The sequence below is a fragment of the Ailuropoda melanoleuca genome, chromosome 19 (genome assembly GCF_002007445.2).
Source record: "Ailuropoda melanoleuca isolate Jingjing chromosome 19, ASM200744v2, whole genome shotgun sequence".
Taxonomy (NCBI): domain Eukaryota; kingdom Metazoa; phylum Chordata; class Mammalia; order Carnivora; family Ursidae; genus Ailuropoda; species Ailuropoda melanoleuca.
In genome coordinates this window covers 16,112,334-16,129,416 of record NC_048236.1, presented here as the reverse complement: position 1 = coordinate 16,129,416, position 17,083 = coordinate 16,112,334, and the positions used below count along the sequence as shown (strand labels likewise).

The 17,083-nt window shown below is 34.1% G+C and overlaps 1 protein-coding gene across 9 annotated transcripts in view; it reads left to right on the top strand.

Annotated features, from left to right (window-relative positions):
- The window catches only part of KHDRBS2 (KH RNA binding domain containing, signal transduction associated 2), a 597,869-nt gene that overhangs the window by 87,997 nt on the left and 492,789 nt on the right, over window positions 1-17,083 (top strand). For all 9 annotated transcript variants that reach the window (XR_004622082.1, XR_004622080.1, XR_004622081.1 and 6 more), the window contains exon 2: window positions 1,784-1,911. Coding sequence is in view for 6 of the 9 variants with exons in the window: in XM_034648191.1 (XP_034504082.1) it covers window positions 1,784-1,911 (128 nt within the window). In the remaining 3 variants the exon portion in view is untranslated. The remainder of the gene's footprint in view (window positions 1-1,783; window positions 1,912-17,083) is intronic.

The following is a 17,083-nucleotide window of genomic DNA, read 5'->3' as shown; positions in this document are numbered from 1 at the left end:
TTCACTGTCAATATCAGAAGATAGAATGAATATTCTTTCTTTGAAGTTGTCAGAGTTCTGTGTGTAATAATTATATAAGGGATTGAAAAACCTGAATAGCAAATGCTTCTTGGCTGAAAAAGACAGTCAGTTAAAGTGGCTTGTTAATAATCTGGAGTGGAAAAGTAAGAATCTGATGCCATCGTTCTATGTAGAAATTATAGACATATTACATATACCTTCTTTTCAAGCAGGCCAGTTTATTTTAAGATAATTGTCGTTAGGGAAATTGCAGCATATACCTGAAAAAAGTGATTGCAAATTACGCAGTGTAGCATTCATTCTGCCATTATGTGAGTAAGCAATGTAATCTTACTTCAAAAAGATTTTTTAACAATTCCACATGAGCCAAATAATATACTAAAAGATTTCCATCCGGAATATTACAGGGATTTTATGCAGGATATGTGAAATCATTTTGGAAAAGATGCTGATTACAAATAAAATAACAAAGAACAAAGCTGTTAGATGCAATACAGTATTCCTTTTACCTCCAGAAATAGTCAGATCTTTAAAAAATAATTGTTTCAAAATGCTATATAAATTAATTTGAACTGAGAATTTCCTACTTAATGGGTATTATCCCCTTTCCTTTACTCCAAAATTATAGAAACAAAATGTTCTTGTTCTGTCTCTAACAAAACTAAAGAAAACAAAACAAAAATCCTGTCTCTATAGCTTTATTTATTCTTTACCCCCATACATAAATTTGCATGTATATATATATTCGTTTTCTAATTGCTCATTTTTTCCCATCAGAATATAGGTTCCATAAAAGCAGAGACATTTTTTTGTTTTCTGTTTTATCTGTGGTACCCACAGTAGGGGTTTAAGAATCTTTATGTAATAAACTAATTTTAAAAAGAAAGAATAAATAAATATTGCACATTTGCTCAAAAATATCCATTTCGGGAATAGACTCATAAGGCGAAAGTAGTGATTCTTTTTAAACATATGGACAGATAATTTCATAATGATGAATATGAATGAAAGCATTTACAGATTTAATCCTTTAAAAGACTTTGCCGTGACCCCCTTTTAAATTGCCTTTAAGTTTTGTTAGAATATAAAAATAACATGCTATTTATCTTTACTATCCAATTTGATAATGGATGATTACTATTTTCAGTTATTTTATTGTAGCATTATTTCTGAGTAAAAATGAAACATAGAACCTTAAAATATATTTTTTTCTATTTGTTGTCCCTAAGAAAGCTATGTTCATTTAGATATTTTGAATCATTAAAGGACATATTCTTCCTTGTGTCTTGTTTGAAGATGCTACTAATTAAGTTCATTGTTTGTTTCATGGAAGGCAGTCTTATCTTCAATGGTAACTTTTTAGTTTTAGTTGACAGAGGTCATCTTTTTTTTCTTTTTTTAAGATTTTATTTATTTATTTATCTGTCAGAAAGAGAAAGAGAGCACAAGCAGGGGGAGTGGCAGGCAGAGGGAGAAGCAGGCTCCCCACCTAGCAAGGACTCCAATGTGGGACTCAGTCCCAGGACCCTGGAATCATGACCTGAGCCAAAGGCAGTCGCTTAACTGACTGAGCCACCCCGGCCGGCATCCCAACAGAGGTCATCTTAACGTACGGTAGCAGCATGCACATAGCTGTTAACAGGTGTTTCAATTCAATCAGGCGTTTTCAAAATCTTTTTTAAGAAGGTGAGTAATAAGAACAATCATTTATGATGACTTCTCATTTTGCTTACTGTTTTTTTTCTTGCTTTTTTTTTTTCAGAAATTGAAAAATTTCAAGGTTCTGAGGGAAAAAAGGAAGATGAAGAAAAGAAATATCTTGATGTCATCAGCAACAAAAACATAAAGCTCTCAGAAAGGGTATTGATTCCTGTCAAGCAATATCCAAAGGTACTGCACTATATGCTCTGTTCTCACAGAATTAAGAAAAAATGATAAGAATAAGATTTGATGTTTTATTCATTGTCTTTCATGAAATAAATATTTAAAACTTCATTATATTAGTATACACATATATATGATACTGATATAGAGGAAAGAGAAGTCTTTGAAAGAATAACGATGAGAACAATTTTCAGCTAAAGACCATAGCACTTTTATTCCGTGAATATGGGAAGCGTAATTAGATATTTCAGTTATTTATTTAACATGTAAGTGGTTCAACAATTTGTCCAAGTATACATACTCACTTGATTATGTTTTAGTTCATGTTACAATGTCTATTCCTATTATTAAAAAGAGTAGAATTAATGATACTAAATGTACAGCATTGGGCAATCCACAGGAAATTATTATAACTAGGGAAGTATTCTAGTCTTTATTACACCCTTTGATTATAACCTCTAGTCTTACGTAGTCAGGGTTCATTTATAAAAATAATTACCTTACTGTTCTCTTGAGAGTACTTTTTCACTGGACATTTTCTTATTATATAAGATTTATATTACCACAATCATGACATGGCATTCAGTGGCATGGTTTCATCACTTACATTCATAAATTCCAATGGGTGAAAGGAGTTTTTTTTTTTTTTAATAAATTAAGTATGCTAACAATGGAAACTCAGATTCAATCTGGTAATTTACTTTCTGAAGAGTGAGTTTGAAACAAGGACCATGTAATTATCCTAATAATAAAGATTACAGAAATAAATGCTGTAGTTTACCAAATGTCTTCTAATATGATCAATTTTAGTAAATATTATTAAGTGGAATGTTGTGTTTATAATTATTTCAAACAGGAATAAATTGTGGCAGCCAACCAAACCATAAAATTTAACTTTTAGATGAGGTTTTCGGGCATGCAAGTTTTGTGAGTTTTTTTTAGCTAGATTTACTCTATTGCAAGAAAGATGCATTCAGTAGATATTTTACAATTACATTTTTTCAGATTTATTTCATAATCATGTTTTTATGAATGTTAAGTTTGGCAAAGAATTGTACATGAAAATGTTTACTTAGTAATGAAATATGGTAGAAATATGAATAGAAATGTCTTTTTTAAAGGAATTTGATTAATCCATTATGAAGTACAAGATTCTCTCACTAAATCATATATTTAAATATTATGTAACTTGATACTGTTTCTCAGAATAGCACTCGTCTATTCTCTGGTTATAGGAAAGCCAGTCACAGACTCAGTATCTCCTTCTCAATAAAACGCAGCTCTATATCTCTGACTAAATTAGGTTGGCAGGGTGTGAAAGGCATTTCAAGTCCTGGTGGCTTTTCAAGTGACAGCATGAGTGATTTTATACTGAAGATTGCAATAGTCTATATTTGATGCATAATGCTGAATACCGAAACAAGATACTGTATAGTGTCTAATTTTTGTGTGAGATTTAATTTTATAATTTATGGGAAGATGATCAAATAACAAAACTGCCTAATTGTATTGAAACAGACCATATGTCACTAACAAATTATTGTACCTCCAGAATTTTTAGAATCGCAGAATGTTTAAGCTGGGACTAATTTTCAAAATCACAGATTATATAAAAGTTTTGTTTTCCAAATGAGGTAACTGGGAAATATGAAACACTCAAAAACGTATCTTTGTTGCAGATGGAGATATTTAGCGAGGTAGCTATTATTGTAGATTCTTCACTTTTTTGGGAGCCATTACATTTTTAACTTGACTGATAATGCTCACATTTTTGTATTCCTTGTTCATGTAAAATATGGAAGAATGTGAGGAATGAGGGCTCCTAATGATTAGTACTCTTTTGGAATGTTATCAAGTAACGTTTGTGCCTTAGAAAATTTGCCATTCTTAATTGATGAATAGAATGCTAAATCACTTTAAATTAATTGTAAAGGGATGTGCATTTCATACATCCAGTTATCACAATGAGAAAAGTCTTAGAGCCCTTTTACAGAGAAAGGTACTGAGAAACAGAACAGAATCATCTATCAAGTTGACCTACACTTGTTTTCATTTGCTTTTATAGTATAACAAATTAAAACCAACATTCTGAACACCGTATTTTATTTCAAAAGTGGTGATTCCCTCCTGCTGAGTGATTCTTGCCCACCTCTCACGAAACTGTCGGTGGGGCTAAGATTACCGTCACTGTGCCTGAGCAGCATTGGATGTCCATCTGGGAGCTGAAAAGTATATGGTGTGGTGTGATACCATGAGCTGTTGAGCAGAGCACAACAGTGTTTATGGATTTAAAGTTTAATCTTTTATAGTAAAAGGTGATTTACCCCTCAGGGGGTACATTGGAGAAAGACCTACTTTTCACAACTTCTTTCAGAGCCATCTCCCCCCTTGATGCCTGCTGTCTGTTTGATCCGTTAATTAGTGTGGTGATGACACAGTCCCCTCCAACAAAGGGCAACAAATAACTATGAGACTTCTTGAGGAAACGACCTTATCCTCACTTTACTACATGACCTTTTTGTGGATAGATTTGATTTCAGTTAGTCTTCAATATCAAGTTAATTTGCTGACTTAATTGAGTAACACAAGGAATTGAAAGATGTTTAAGATTTTGAATTAGGGAAATATAAAAATGCTGTTCAAACACGTTAAGAATGATTTATCTAGCTATCGTGCTTTATGTTTAATCACTTAGTTTTGGGGAAAATATATCATATTATCAAATTATTATAATGAACAGCTTTTCTTATTTGTGTTTAATATTTTTGTTTACAGCAAGATTAGTCAGGAAATAGACTATGCACATATATTTTTTGCATTTACAGATGTTTCAGAATCAGTGCAATTATTTCTTGATAGTCAAGTCTCCAAAGACGCAACATGTGGCAGTATGTTCTCTATAATCCTAAGAGATTCATGCTGAATGTCCTGGAGAGACTCATGCAGAACACTCACTGTCCTTAGCATGAACTCTTTCTCCCTAAATCCATACATACTATATTTCATAGTCTAATTCACATTTATTTTTTAAAATTTTAACATCTCCAACTGGTATGCATATTATAATCAGAGTCATTTTACAGTCTCTATCGGGCAAGCAGTGGTCATAACTCATAACAAGTTGTCTGTAAACTTGGCCTACATAAACTTGGCCTTGCCTTCTTGTATCCAGTTGTTTATTGTGCTGGAAAAATGCAAATTGAGTTTCGTCATTGTTTAAAATGTCTTCAAAGTTGCTTTAGGATTTAGTGTTGATATGCAAAAGCTATGACATATCCAAGAAAAGAATAGAACCGTACCTTGGGCTATAAATTTGGTATTGATGAAGACAGTATTCATCCTTGGAAGTAAGAAAAATAACATGATTTCTTGGTCCCCCAAAAATGAGTGCCTTTATAGGACCTAAGAAACAGAGATACATATAAGTGCCTAAAGCTGTATTCTGTTTTGTTACTGCTAGACATGCAGAAGGAGTGTGTCTCACAAGCATGGGCAAATTGAGAGGGCCATGGGCGGATGGGAAGGTGCCGCCTGCACTGGCAGGAGATCTGCTCGTTGCTTGCAACTATACCTATTTGGCCACCTGGGCAATCCAACCTCTCAATGCCTTTTAAAAATATCTTTTGATGTTGCCTTCAGAATCCTCTGAAATGCATCAGACCTTTCCTTCAATTAATTTGCCTCGAGGCCCACTTTTTATTTCGCAACTTGAGTTACTGCCAACTTTTTAAAGCAATAGATCGCCAGGAGTGTAAATCGGCCCCAAATTTGGCCCCTTTTAAGATCAAACACAGCTATGTTTCCCAGTGCTGCTTTTCAAATCAATTCCTTATGTAGATTAATGCAGAAAATTAAAGTTCCAAAATATGTTCAAAAGCACCACACTTGCCCTGTATCTCGGTTACTCTGCTCAGTCCCAGGGAGAGGGGCTGCCTTTGTGCCTGGCTGGAACCAGTCTCTGAAACCTGGCATGTCCTCTCAGGGAGCTTACTTCTTTCTTTGTACTTGAAAAGATGAAAACCCAGATCCAAATTCTTGATGAGTGGTATTTTTTCTAACTTCATAAGTAATTATCAGATCACTTAAGAATAGGTAATAGAGACCCAGGGTTACTCACTGTGGGAACTATGACTGTATTTCAAAACCAATATCACCTCCCACAATCTTGGAAACACCTCTCTATTTTTCTAAGCAATGTGGTTTTCCAAAAGCCACTCAGTAGCTTATATCTTAAACCTGTTTTATCTTTACCAGACAGAGACTATTGCATAGTGTTGCTTTTTTACTTTTCTAAAGGAAATGGAAGAGAGGATTTGATCAGACTTTGTGATTTCAATTTCGTTCATATCACTTTCCTAGTCTCTCACCTGTGAATGTAAATCTCAATTGGAAAATAACATGACACTCAGATTCACATTTTCTATGAAAAAGAAAAACATTCCAAAATGCTATGGACCGTATTCTCTCCAGTAGAATGGCACCTGAAATAACTAGGTTTTCTAGCAAAATTCAGAAATTTGCAGTGATATTATGTGTAGTCCTTGTCTTTTCCAATAACTTTTTCTTTTAACTAATGCGCACCCCTTGTATTTCAATATTATTTTCCATTTGGTACTTAAAATTTTTTTCATCTCCATGGAACACTGACCCATGTGTTCCTAATCCTGAATTATGTTCTTCTCTCCACCTCCTTTTTAGTGGGCTCAGCACAACCTCACAAAATATGTCCTCATACATCTTGAAATAATCTCTCCTTTCTATGTCTAGATCTCTTAGAGGATCTTCAGGCTGTTTTAATCTGTTGTTTCCCTTCTGCCGGGTTATTTCACATTAACCCTCAACTGGGAAACTCGAAACTACTTCAAAAGGATCATTACAATGCAAGTGCCTTTTGACATGTGTCCAAACCTATACCCTTACTCAAGGGTTCCTTGAGAATGAAATGATCTTCCGCCTCACGTCTCTTTCTATAATCTTACCATTCTTCGTTCACTTACTTGTTCGTTTATTTGCTTAATTCAGTGAGCCTTCGGTGAGTTTTTCTGCACCCATAGAACACAGGTGGCTCTTCTGTCATTTCTTTTGTTGTTGCAGTAGAAGTGACTTCTCATATAGATAGACCTTAGAAGACTAGAGAAGAAAGATCACTTAAAATCTAGAGACCCTACATTAGCATTCTAATGGATTCCCATATTATTATTGACATTGAAGGACTTATTGACATATGGAAGCAAGTGAATTTGATATAAATTCAAGCACTGTATATATAGAGATTAGCAGAAAAACAAACTTTCTCTGGAAAGGATACAGGGAGTAAAATTCATGCATCCGCCCTACACCAGACATCTAGATAAGGGATTACTGTTACCTGAAGTACTAAGTTAGAACCTGACTATAAGCAACTTTTTGAAAGAAATTTAGATCCGTGCGGAAAAATTGTGACTTTTATTTGTTTTCTCAAATTTAAGTGATCGTTACATTTAGGTAACACATTTAGATTTCTACCATTTTATAAGTAATTTCCTAAAAATAGATGGATTTCACAAGGATATCACAAAGAATAAAACATTACAATAATTCAGTTTGAATATCAATGCAAGAGCTTTAAAACATTACCAAATGTTGTGTGCCAGTGTTCATAGCATCATTATTCACAATAGCCAAGAAGCAGAAACAACTCAAATATCCTCAACAGATAAATGAATGAGCAAAATGTGGTGGTGTGTTTGTGCGTGTGTGTCTGTGTGTGTGTACAACAGAATATTATTCAACCTTAAAGAGCAATGAAATTCAGACATCTGTTATAACCTGGATGAATACTGAAAACATTCTAAGTAAAATAATCCAGACACAAAAGGAGAAATATTGTATGATTCCACTTACGTGAGGTACTTAGAACTAGCAAATTCATACACACGGAAAGTGGAATAGGGGTTACCAGGAGATGTGGAGTGGGAAAAATGAAGAGTTACTGTTTAATGGATACAAAATTTGTCTTTGGAATGATGAAAAAAGTTCTGGAAATGGATGTGGTGTTGGTTGCACAACATTTTGAATGTACTTAATGCCACTGAATTGCACATTTAAAAATAGTTAAAATAATAAATTTTATGTTATATAAATGTATCACAATAAAAAATGTCACAAAAATACTAGCGAATATATCTAAATGGCACATTATAAGCAGAATAAATTACATCCAAATGTATTTTATATCAGGGATGTAAGACTGGTTGAGTACTTAAACATACTTTTAAAAATTTACTGAATTTTAAAATAGGATCAGATAGGCATTTGATAAATAGATTTCTCAGTCCTCGTGAAATAAACATGGATATATATTCTATAATAAGTATATATTTATGATCAGAGTGAAGAAATCCTTTATTCAATAAATATTGGAAAAAGAACTACTGAAGCATTTAGGGGCAAAAGAAAAGAAAGACTAAATCCCTAACTCGTCTTTTACACCAACATAAATCTCAACTGGTTTAAAATTAAATGCAAAAAATAAGTATAATATATTATGGGAAATTTATTTAATGGAGGGAAAGCATTTCTAAGAAAGATGGAAAAATACAAAACTATAAGTAAACAATTAAAATATTTTATGACATAAAACTTCTGTACGAGCAAAAATAATAATGACGATCATCAAAATTAAAGGTCACAATTAAAATGCCAAACTGGTATAACTATTTGAGAAATATTTGAAACACGTGACAGAAAGTTCATTTTCTTTTTGTATAAGGTACTCAATTTTTCTAAGTGCACAAGAAGTTGATGATACCAACAGATAGCTATCACTCATGTACTGTTTATTTGAAATACTTCTATTTCCTATCAGACTGACAAGTTTGATTATAACCAAAAATGATGTTAGGGTGTGGGTGAAAAAAAACACTCCATAACCTGTTACTCAGAGCATTGAGATTCAGCCATTTGGGGAAACAATTTTGCAAGATCAATGAAAATCACAAAGGCACAGACTTTTGGAAGCAGTTGGATATCTAGCAATTTATTTAAGAATTATATATTTGCAAACATATGTACTGTTAAATGAAAGTATAAAAGATGATAGTTTATTCCTCTTCAGTATAAAAAGAATATATTTATGTTTATATTTGTATACATATATATAAGATGATAGATTATAAGTAAAAAGGAAGGAGGCCCTTTTTTATTTCAGACTCTTTGTGTTGTTTGAATTAGTTAGTGTCAATATGTTATTTTCCTAATAAAGATATTTTAAAAATAGTTTGGGCTAATGACAGCATATTAAAATAGAAACAATTAGTTGTGTTTAGAATTTTTTCCTAATAATAAAAACTAACAATTATCAAAATTTTTTATAAATCACTTTATTTTATAGTTTTTACATATATTAACTCATTTCATTGTCATAAAAATTCTAATAATTCATTCCTTCCCATCTTATAGATAAGGAAACTGAATCTCAGAGGAACTCATTTGCCAAAATCACATTGCTAGGAAATGACCAATTCAGGATTCCTGTCCAGCTGGTCTAATAAAACAGCTTCTTGTGAAATTAGAATATGTTTCAATTAGGGGTGAATCGGTGGCTCAGTTAAGCATCTTCCTTCAGCTCAGGTCATGATCCCGGGGTCCTGCGGTGGAGCCCTGTATTGGGCTCCCTGCTTAGCAGGGGGGTCTGCTTCTCTCTCTCCCTCTGCCTACAGCTCCCCTGCTTGTGCTCAGTCACTTTCTCTCTCTGTGTCTCTGTCAAATAAATAAGTAATAATACAAAAAATTCTTTTAAAAAGGATTTCAATTATTGTAATGTAAGCAAATGACGTCTTGAAAGATACAGAATATTTGACTCCAAACATGACTCCTCAAAATTTATTATGATCTTCAAAACCAAATAAAAATTTTGTCTTAATGAAAAAATCATACACTTCTTTTTCTGGTTTATCAGTAAATATGTTGCTTAAATGAGAAATGTGTTCTAGAACTCAAGCTTGCAGGAACAGCTAACTTTAAAACATGAAAATAGTCCTTAAATCTGGGACCCCCTACTTAGAGAATTAAGGTTTTTTTTAAAGAACCCAGTGCATATCAAACACTGAGCAAAGCACAGTGAACTGTTTTATTCCTTCAAGAATACCGTAAGAGTTCTGAAGAAGAGACCAAGGTTTAAAAATATTTAAGAAGCTTTCATAAAGCCACACAATGTATTAGTGATAGTGTTAACACTGAAATTCAAGTGTGTTTGTACTAAATCCTCTCTTCTTTGCATTCAACCATTGTTATGATTCACTTTTTTTTATATGGAGAGGCATTGAGATAACTCTGGACACAGACTGCTTAGATTGCAAAGGCCCACAGATGGAAAAGCAGATGTATTTCTCCTCTGGTGTTAAGTGAGGCAGAAATAATAGACTCATTAGTTGGAGTGTATCTCATAGGTCGTATGGTCTAATCTTCTACCCAATTAGGAATCATTTCTAGAATATCTGTGATACTCATCAGCCTCTCTATGAATACCTCTAGTGATTAAAAAGAAAGTTCAATATATTATAAAACAGCTGGATCTAATAATGGATAGATGTTGCTGTTCAAATTTTTTTCCTTATTGAGTTATGATTTTTATCCTTGTAAGTTGCCATTAGTCCTGGTTCTGCCTTCTGCATCACAAAAAATCTCACTTAAAACACTTGAATCATGGTCTTGATTGAAGTATCACTGTTACATTGACTTCATTTGGTTTCTGGACACCAGATTTATTTTTTAACTCCTGTTATAAAACTGGTTCCATATCTCAGCCTCCTGTGCTGGTTTCTCCTCTTCCACAACTTAATGTGGGAGTTTCCTGGGGATTCGCCATGGTGCTCTTCTCTATGTACATTCACACTCCCTTGGTCATCTCACCTATGACATGGCTTTACGTACCCTATAAACTGATGATCCAGCCAAGACCTCTCTTCAAGACTGAGATATATGGAGCTGGCTACTTGACATCACCATGATGATGTCTAGACATCTAATATTCAACCGTTATTCTTCTGACCCCACATGTCTCACTGGTTGACAGTACCATCCTTTTATTTGGTCAGATCAGAAACTGTGGATTCCTCTTTGACTCCTTTCTTACTCCCACACATCCTATCCAACCTGTCAGGCAAATCTGGGAATGTTATCTTCAAAATATGTCAAGAAACAAATAGTTCTCACCACCTCCACTGTTACTTCCCTGGCCTAAGAAATCCTCTTCTCTTACCTTGATTACTCTGATGGCCTCAGCCTCTATGCTTCTACAAGTTCCTTCATCTATCCCTATGCAAGTACTCACAATCCCTTTACCACAGTTATCTCTAATTTTTATTTTTTCCACAGTGGGTATCACCTTCTAATGGACTTTGTAATTTACTTATTTGTTATTTTTATGGTTTCTCCATATTAGTATGTAAACTGACAAAATGCCAAGTCTCCTTGTCTTTCTCGATCAATCATGTACCCTTACCATGTAGAACAATGCCTAGAATGTAGTTAGGTGGTTTAAAAATAATTCCTGAATGAATATAGTATGACTACATAGCCTCTTTTCTAAGACAGTCTCTCTGGAGGAAATACAACTGACCCAGAGCAAGGATCTCCCTATTCTTACCTCTTGCCTCTTCTTACAGAATTTTCAGGAGACCTGTCACACTTGTAGGATTGACATCACAGTTTCTCTCAAAGAGACCCCAGTATCGCTATCTTCCCTGAAGGCCCAGTGCTGCTATAGCCTTGCCAGAGAGAACCCAAGTACAAGAAGAGAGCAATAACAGTGAAAATTTTACTCAGTTCTAATGCCTAGATAATCGGTTACTTTACTTAACCAAATTTTCTATTTAAAACGAAGTTAAAGGTTAACTCAGAAATTACTTTCAAGTCATTTCTGAATATCATGTTACAGTTTTATTATTTAATTATCCGTTTTTAGTAAGTGCAGTATATTGAACATCATTTGACCTTTTACAAAAGAGCCTACGAGGCTTCCACATCATAATTCTGAATATTAATTCCAGTTCATTCATTCATTCAGGAGATATTTGTTGGATCTATGTGGCAGTCACTTGGCATTTGACTTGTAAATGTGAAAATTAAAAAGATGTTTTCATGGGTCTCAGGATGATCTGTAGTAGATTTAAACAATTGTCACAGTTTGGCTTTGTACTGGGATAGATCCTGAAGCTTTGGGATTGTAGTACTTTAAATATAAACCTGAAGTCAGATTGTCTTTAACAGTTTCCTTTAAACTTAAGAGACTGAGGCATGAAAAGGGTGCAAAGATATAGGGAAAATAGACATTATTTAAAAAAAATAGCAGATAAGGGAAAGAGGGAGAGGTGTTATTTGGGATGTAGGGTGGAAAGGAGGAGAGGGGTAAGATCAGGGGAATATTTATTTTACTGTAGAGTCCTCTCAGTAGAGAAACTTTACTTTATGTGGAGGTTTTTGCAACCTGGTAATTTTTAGGTCTGGCCTCTTTGTTTCTGGAAAGAAATCTGTAAGAATATATTAAGATGTAGAGTTTTTGAGAGGTTAAAGAGAGCTGTGAAGAGACAGTATAATGTACTGGGAAAATAATAGAATTTTGGACCAGATAGAACTAACTGTGAGTCACAGCTCCACCTTCATTCAACTGTAACAGTGGGAAGTTCCGTAAACACCTTCCTCCTCAGTGTTTTTCAGCTGCAACATGAGAATAATGATACGCCATGAAGTTTCATCCGGGATGCCTGAGAATATATCTGTATACTTGGCTCGTATCAGCACACGGTGTAAGCTTGCACAGGTATCATCACTAAGTTTATATTAGTTTCTTCTCTTTTTTTTTTCCACTTAGTAAGTCTATGTGACTTTAAACAGTTTAATTATCTGTGCCTCAATTTCTTTATATAGTACATATTCCACGGAGATTTTAAATGAATTAAATCAGGTAATACTGTAAATCACAGACAAAATTGACGTAGCAGTCAACAATAAAACTTATATTACCCCCAATTTAATCATTATCCCCTTTCATTCACTTTTTCTCTATTTTTATTAATGTCTTAATGTCTCTCTTTCAAGAATGATATTACAGAACTCTTAGGGAAATAATTCCAATGATCTGTTTTATACACAGAGCCTGACACAGAGTAGGTGTTTCCCCACCAAAAAGACGTTCTTTTAGAGTAAAGCATTATACTTAACCTAATGGAAAAATTATTAATTTTATGGCATCATAAAAAGCTACAAAATTAACTTTTTAGAAGAATAACTCTCATTGCCAGAAAAATCTAAAGACATACTTTTTCTGTTTTATGATTTCAGCAATAGAATCTAACAAAATGCTTAGGAGAGTGTTTCCCTTTCTGTACTCTTATTTGTTGCAATTCAAATAGAATACTAATGTTAGGTCCAAAATAGAATTTATATTTTAAGGTAAAGTTGTAATAAGGAGAATTTAATTTCTGAAGTGATCAGTGCCATTCTGAATTTTCATCAAAGTAAGAAAAAACTCAAGTTTATGAAGACTTTTGATAGTTTTGGTTATCTGCTGGGATCTAATTTCAAAGTCTTCAAGTAATTTTTGATTTTATAGTTTCATACTAACCATGCAGTTGACTTTATTACCAACATTTGATCATGTATCCCATTATTCCATCTTGCTTTAGTTCAATCTCAATCTACCGAATTAGTCAAAGAAATGTTTTATTGTAAGATTTAATGTAGTCTTCAAAAATTCTCTATGAAATTGACTATTGAAATGTAGCTTTTTGGTTGATAAAAATATATGGTATAAGACACACAAAAAAGCACATAGTTTGGTGGAACTTGGGAAACATTTTTCACATGTTTATCGTTTTTATGTTTGCATCACAGATGGTTTGAAATTATTAAAAGCTGCTTTACACACAGTGATTCTGTACCTAAGCTATCAGATATAATTGGATCGATGGCATTACTAAGAACCTTTTATTTTTCTGGTATGGGTAGAATTGTTTCTGACTACACCCTGGGAAATGTATGGGGAAATATATTAAATTAACATACACAATTCTGCTGCCAGACAATATGTTGTCTAACTAGACAGAGAAATTGCTGCAACTGTATTTCACATGTGTGAGAAAGGAGTGAGCCCATTATGTACTCTGAAATTATAATGGGATTTTTCCCCCAAGACACACTGGTGGGATAGAACACTCCAATTTTCACAAAAATGGAAAGATTATGCAGAAACTATCACTTTTCTCCCATTTCCATTCTTCTTGCAAATGACTTATGTGAACTCTTGTATTTTTGTAAACTGTGGAAGACAGATCTGGGAATAGCTTATTCTGTGCATTCTAAAAACAACCATATGAGAGGAAAATTGTTTTAGATTATATGAATAGTATTTTTACATTAAAGAAAAAAATAGCTTACCAATAAAGTTGAATAAAATGAATGCATGTGCATTTTGCTACTCTGGGTGTTGTTGAGAAGAGAGCCAAACCTAGTGGCCTCAAAACCTGCGTACTTTAAGTTGAAGATACGGAAGATACATGCATTATGGTCTTGGCCCAGGTCCCTTATGTTTGCTCTCCACCAGTCCCTGGCAATTCCATCTCCTGCCGTGATCCTCAAAACAATGTATTTGCTGATGACTTAAAAATCCAAATCTTTGGCTGATATCTTTTTTTTTTCAATTTCCAAATTTATTCAGTAACTTAGTTGACATCCTCACCTGAATGTCCCCAAGGCCACTCAAACTCAGCGAGATCAAAACAAAATTACTTCCCTTTTCAATAGAATCTGTTCTTACTCTTTTGTTCTTATTTCAGTGAATGGCACATCATCCTCTTTGCTGTGAAGAGAGAAATTTGGGTATCACTTTCGACTCTTAACTTGACTTTATAACCACCAAAGCCTATACATTCTTACTTTCTAAGCACAGTTCAAGTCCTTTCATATTTCTCTAGTCCCACAGCCACCCCTCTTCCTCTAGGCTACCATCATTCTTGACATCCACTTTTGTAATAGCCTTCTGACATGTTTTGCAGAATTCAGTCTTCCTCCTTCTGATGTATTCTTCGTAAAGGATCTAGAGTATGTAGTTTTACGTGCTGTTCTCCTGCATAAGACCTTTCAATGTTTTCCCACTGCCTAAATCCAGTCCTCGTGATACTTCTTGTATGATTTGAATGGTTTAATTCTCCCTTGAATCCCGTCATCAATTGCTTCTATCTTTTGGTATATTTGTAGTATGACTAATCCTCAAAATTCAAAGCTTTGTGTGGTTGTATAACCAAAATCTAAATAAAATAAAGGCATGTGGTCTTGTATTTTTAAAATAGTGACCCTTCAGTTGACATTCTTCTCTTCAGCATCATTTGTGATACTCTTTCAATTTTTTCTTTTTTGTTTGCATGATCTTTTTTTTTTACCACTTTATCTATGAATTTTTATTTTTTTTTGTTTTTTGTTTTTCCCTCCACTTTTTTTTTTTCTTTTAAAGAGAGGGAGGAGGAGGGACAAAAGGAGAGGGAGAGAGAGACTCTTAATCAGGTTCCATGCCCAGTGTGGAGCCTGATGTGGGGCTCAATCTCACAACCCTGAGATCATGACCTGAGTCTAAATCAAGAGTCAGACACTCAACCACCTGAGCCACTCAGGCACCCCTTCCCTCCGCTTCTTAAGATGGGTAGAAAAAACTGAGGGAATGCTAAGAAATGAATCCTTCCACAGAGAGACATTAGCAGAGATTGAGAGAGCATATAAATTAGAACCCTGCTTTCTTCTTCCTTATATAGCCTAAAAAACAGAGCTTATATTATTTGCTATTTCTTAATTAAAATTTGATATATTCTTTAAGTATTTGGCTAGAAGTCCTATAAAGTCACTAAATAGTGAAATAATTTCAGGACTTTTCATTCCCTTTTCCTTCCTTTCAAATCTAGGTTAGAAAGTCATGCAACAGATGAAATAAGGTGGAAGAAACTAGAAATGGAAGAGAGAGGTATCACCAGAGAGCACAATCAGAATCCCAGTGACACCTGGGTGGTGTGTCCCAGGAGCCCATGCGTTTTTTCTACCTCTGTACCTACCTTTTCTGAACCAGCACTTGGTCATGCCAAATCCTTCCCTGATGCAACCTCTCATTATGCTCCATCAGTACCCTGCTTGGCTTCCCTCGTTTTGTCTTGTCCAGGAAGTATTGTGGTCATTTTAGTACAAAGATGATCAATCCAGGGATAAAAGAGCTTCTGCTAGTGAAAAGAAGAACGCAAATACCCAAGATTGTAGTACCTCAACTCCTTAAGAAAGATCTGTTTTGTGGCTTCAAGGGAGGCGGGCGTGGAATGATTAAGTAGGATGTCTACGAAAAATGTTTGAGATTGTTACCTTTAAAGTCATACTGTCAGCGCTTTAGGCAAAGTCTGGGTGGAAGACGTCTGGTGGTTGCAAAAGAATCTCCCTTAACATATACTGATGGTTCAAGAGAACGGAGTATAATTATGCCAGACATTTTTTAAAAGCAAGAGAATGTTCTTCATTAGGTTTAGTGAACAAGAAAAATGTCACTAAGGAGGGTTGAGTGAATCTGACAGTAGCTGTTCTTAAATCTCTGCCACTTTGCTCATACATCAAGATGTATTCGTGGCCTTGGGAAGCACTGATCCTATTTTATTATATTCTCTCCATGTTTTACAAAAATAAATATTGGAATGAATATTCATATCATTTATCTTTAAATGCACACTCTTAAAAAGGGGAACCATTGTGTTTAGTTATCATTCTGTGCTGTTTTAAAAACAATATTAAGCTGAAACCTCTTTTTTTTTCCCTCATCTTTTCAAGGGCCATGCATTATGCTTTTTATCATGACACCAATCATAGCACACTACAAAAAGAAAGTGCTTCTGTGCTATTTGAGATGAAGTATGAATGGATTCCAAAAATTTGACTCAATACTCACATTTATTTTTCTTTATTAATAACCAGATTTTACTTTACAATAAACAAGCATTAAGGACCTTTCATCATTTGCTCAGCATTAGAATTGTACAAGCAAATTTGGATTTGGAATTTGACTGTGCAGCATGTCCTGTTTAAAACACTAAGCAGGTTATTTCCTAATGTTCAATTCATTCATAGTTTATGGTAATGAATTTAAGTCTTGGAAGAGAGTGAAACTAATCCTTAA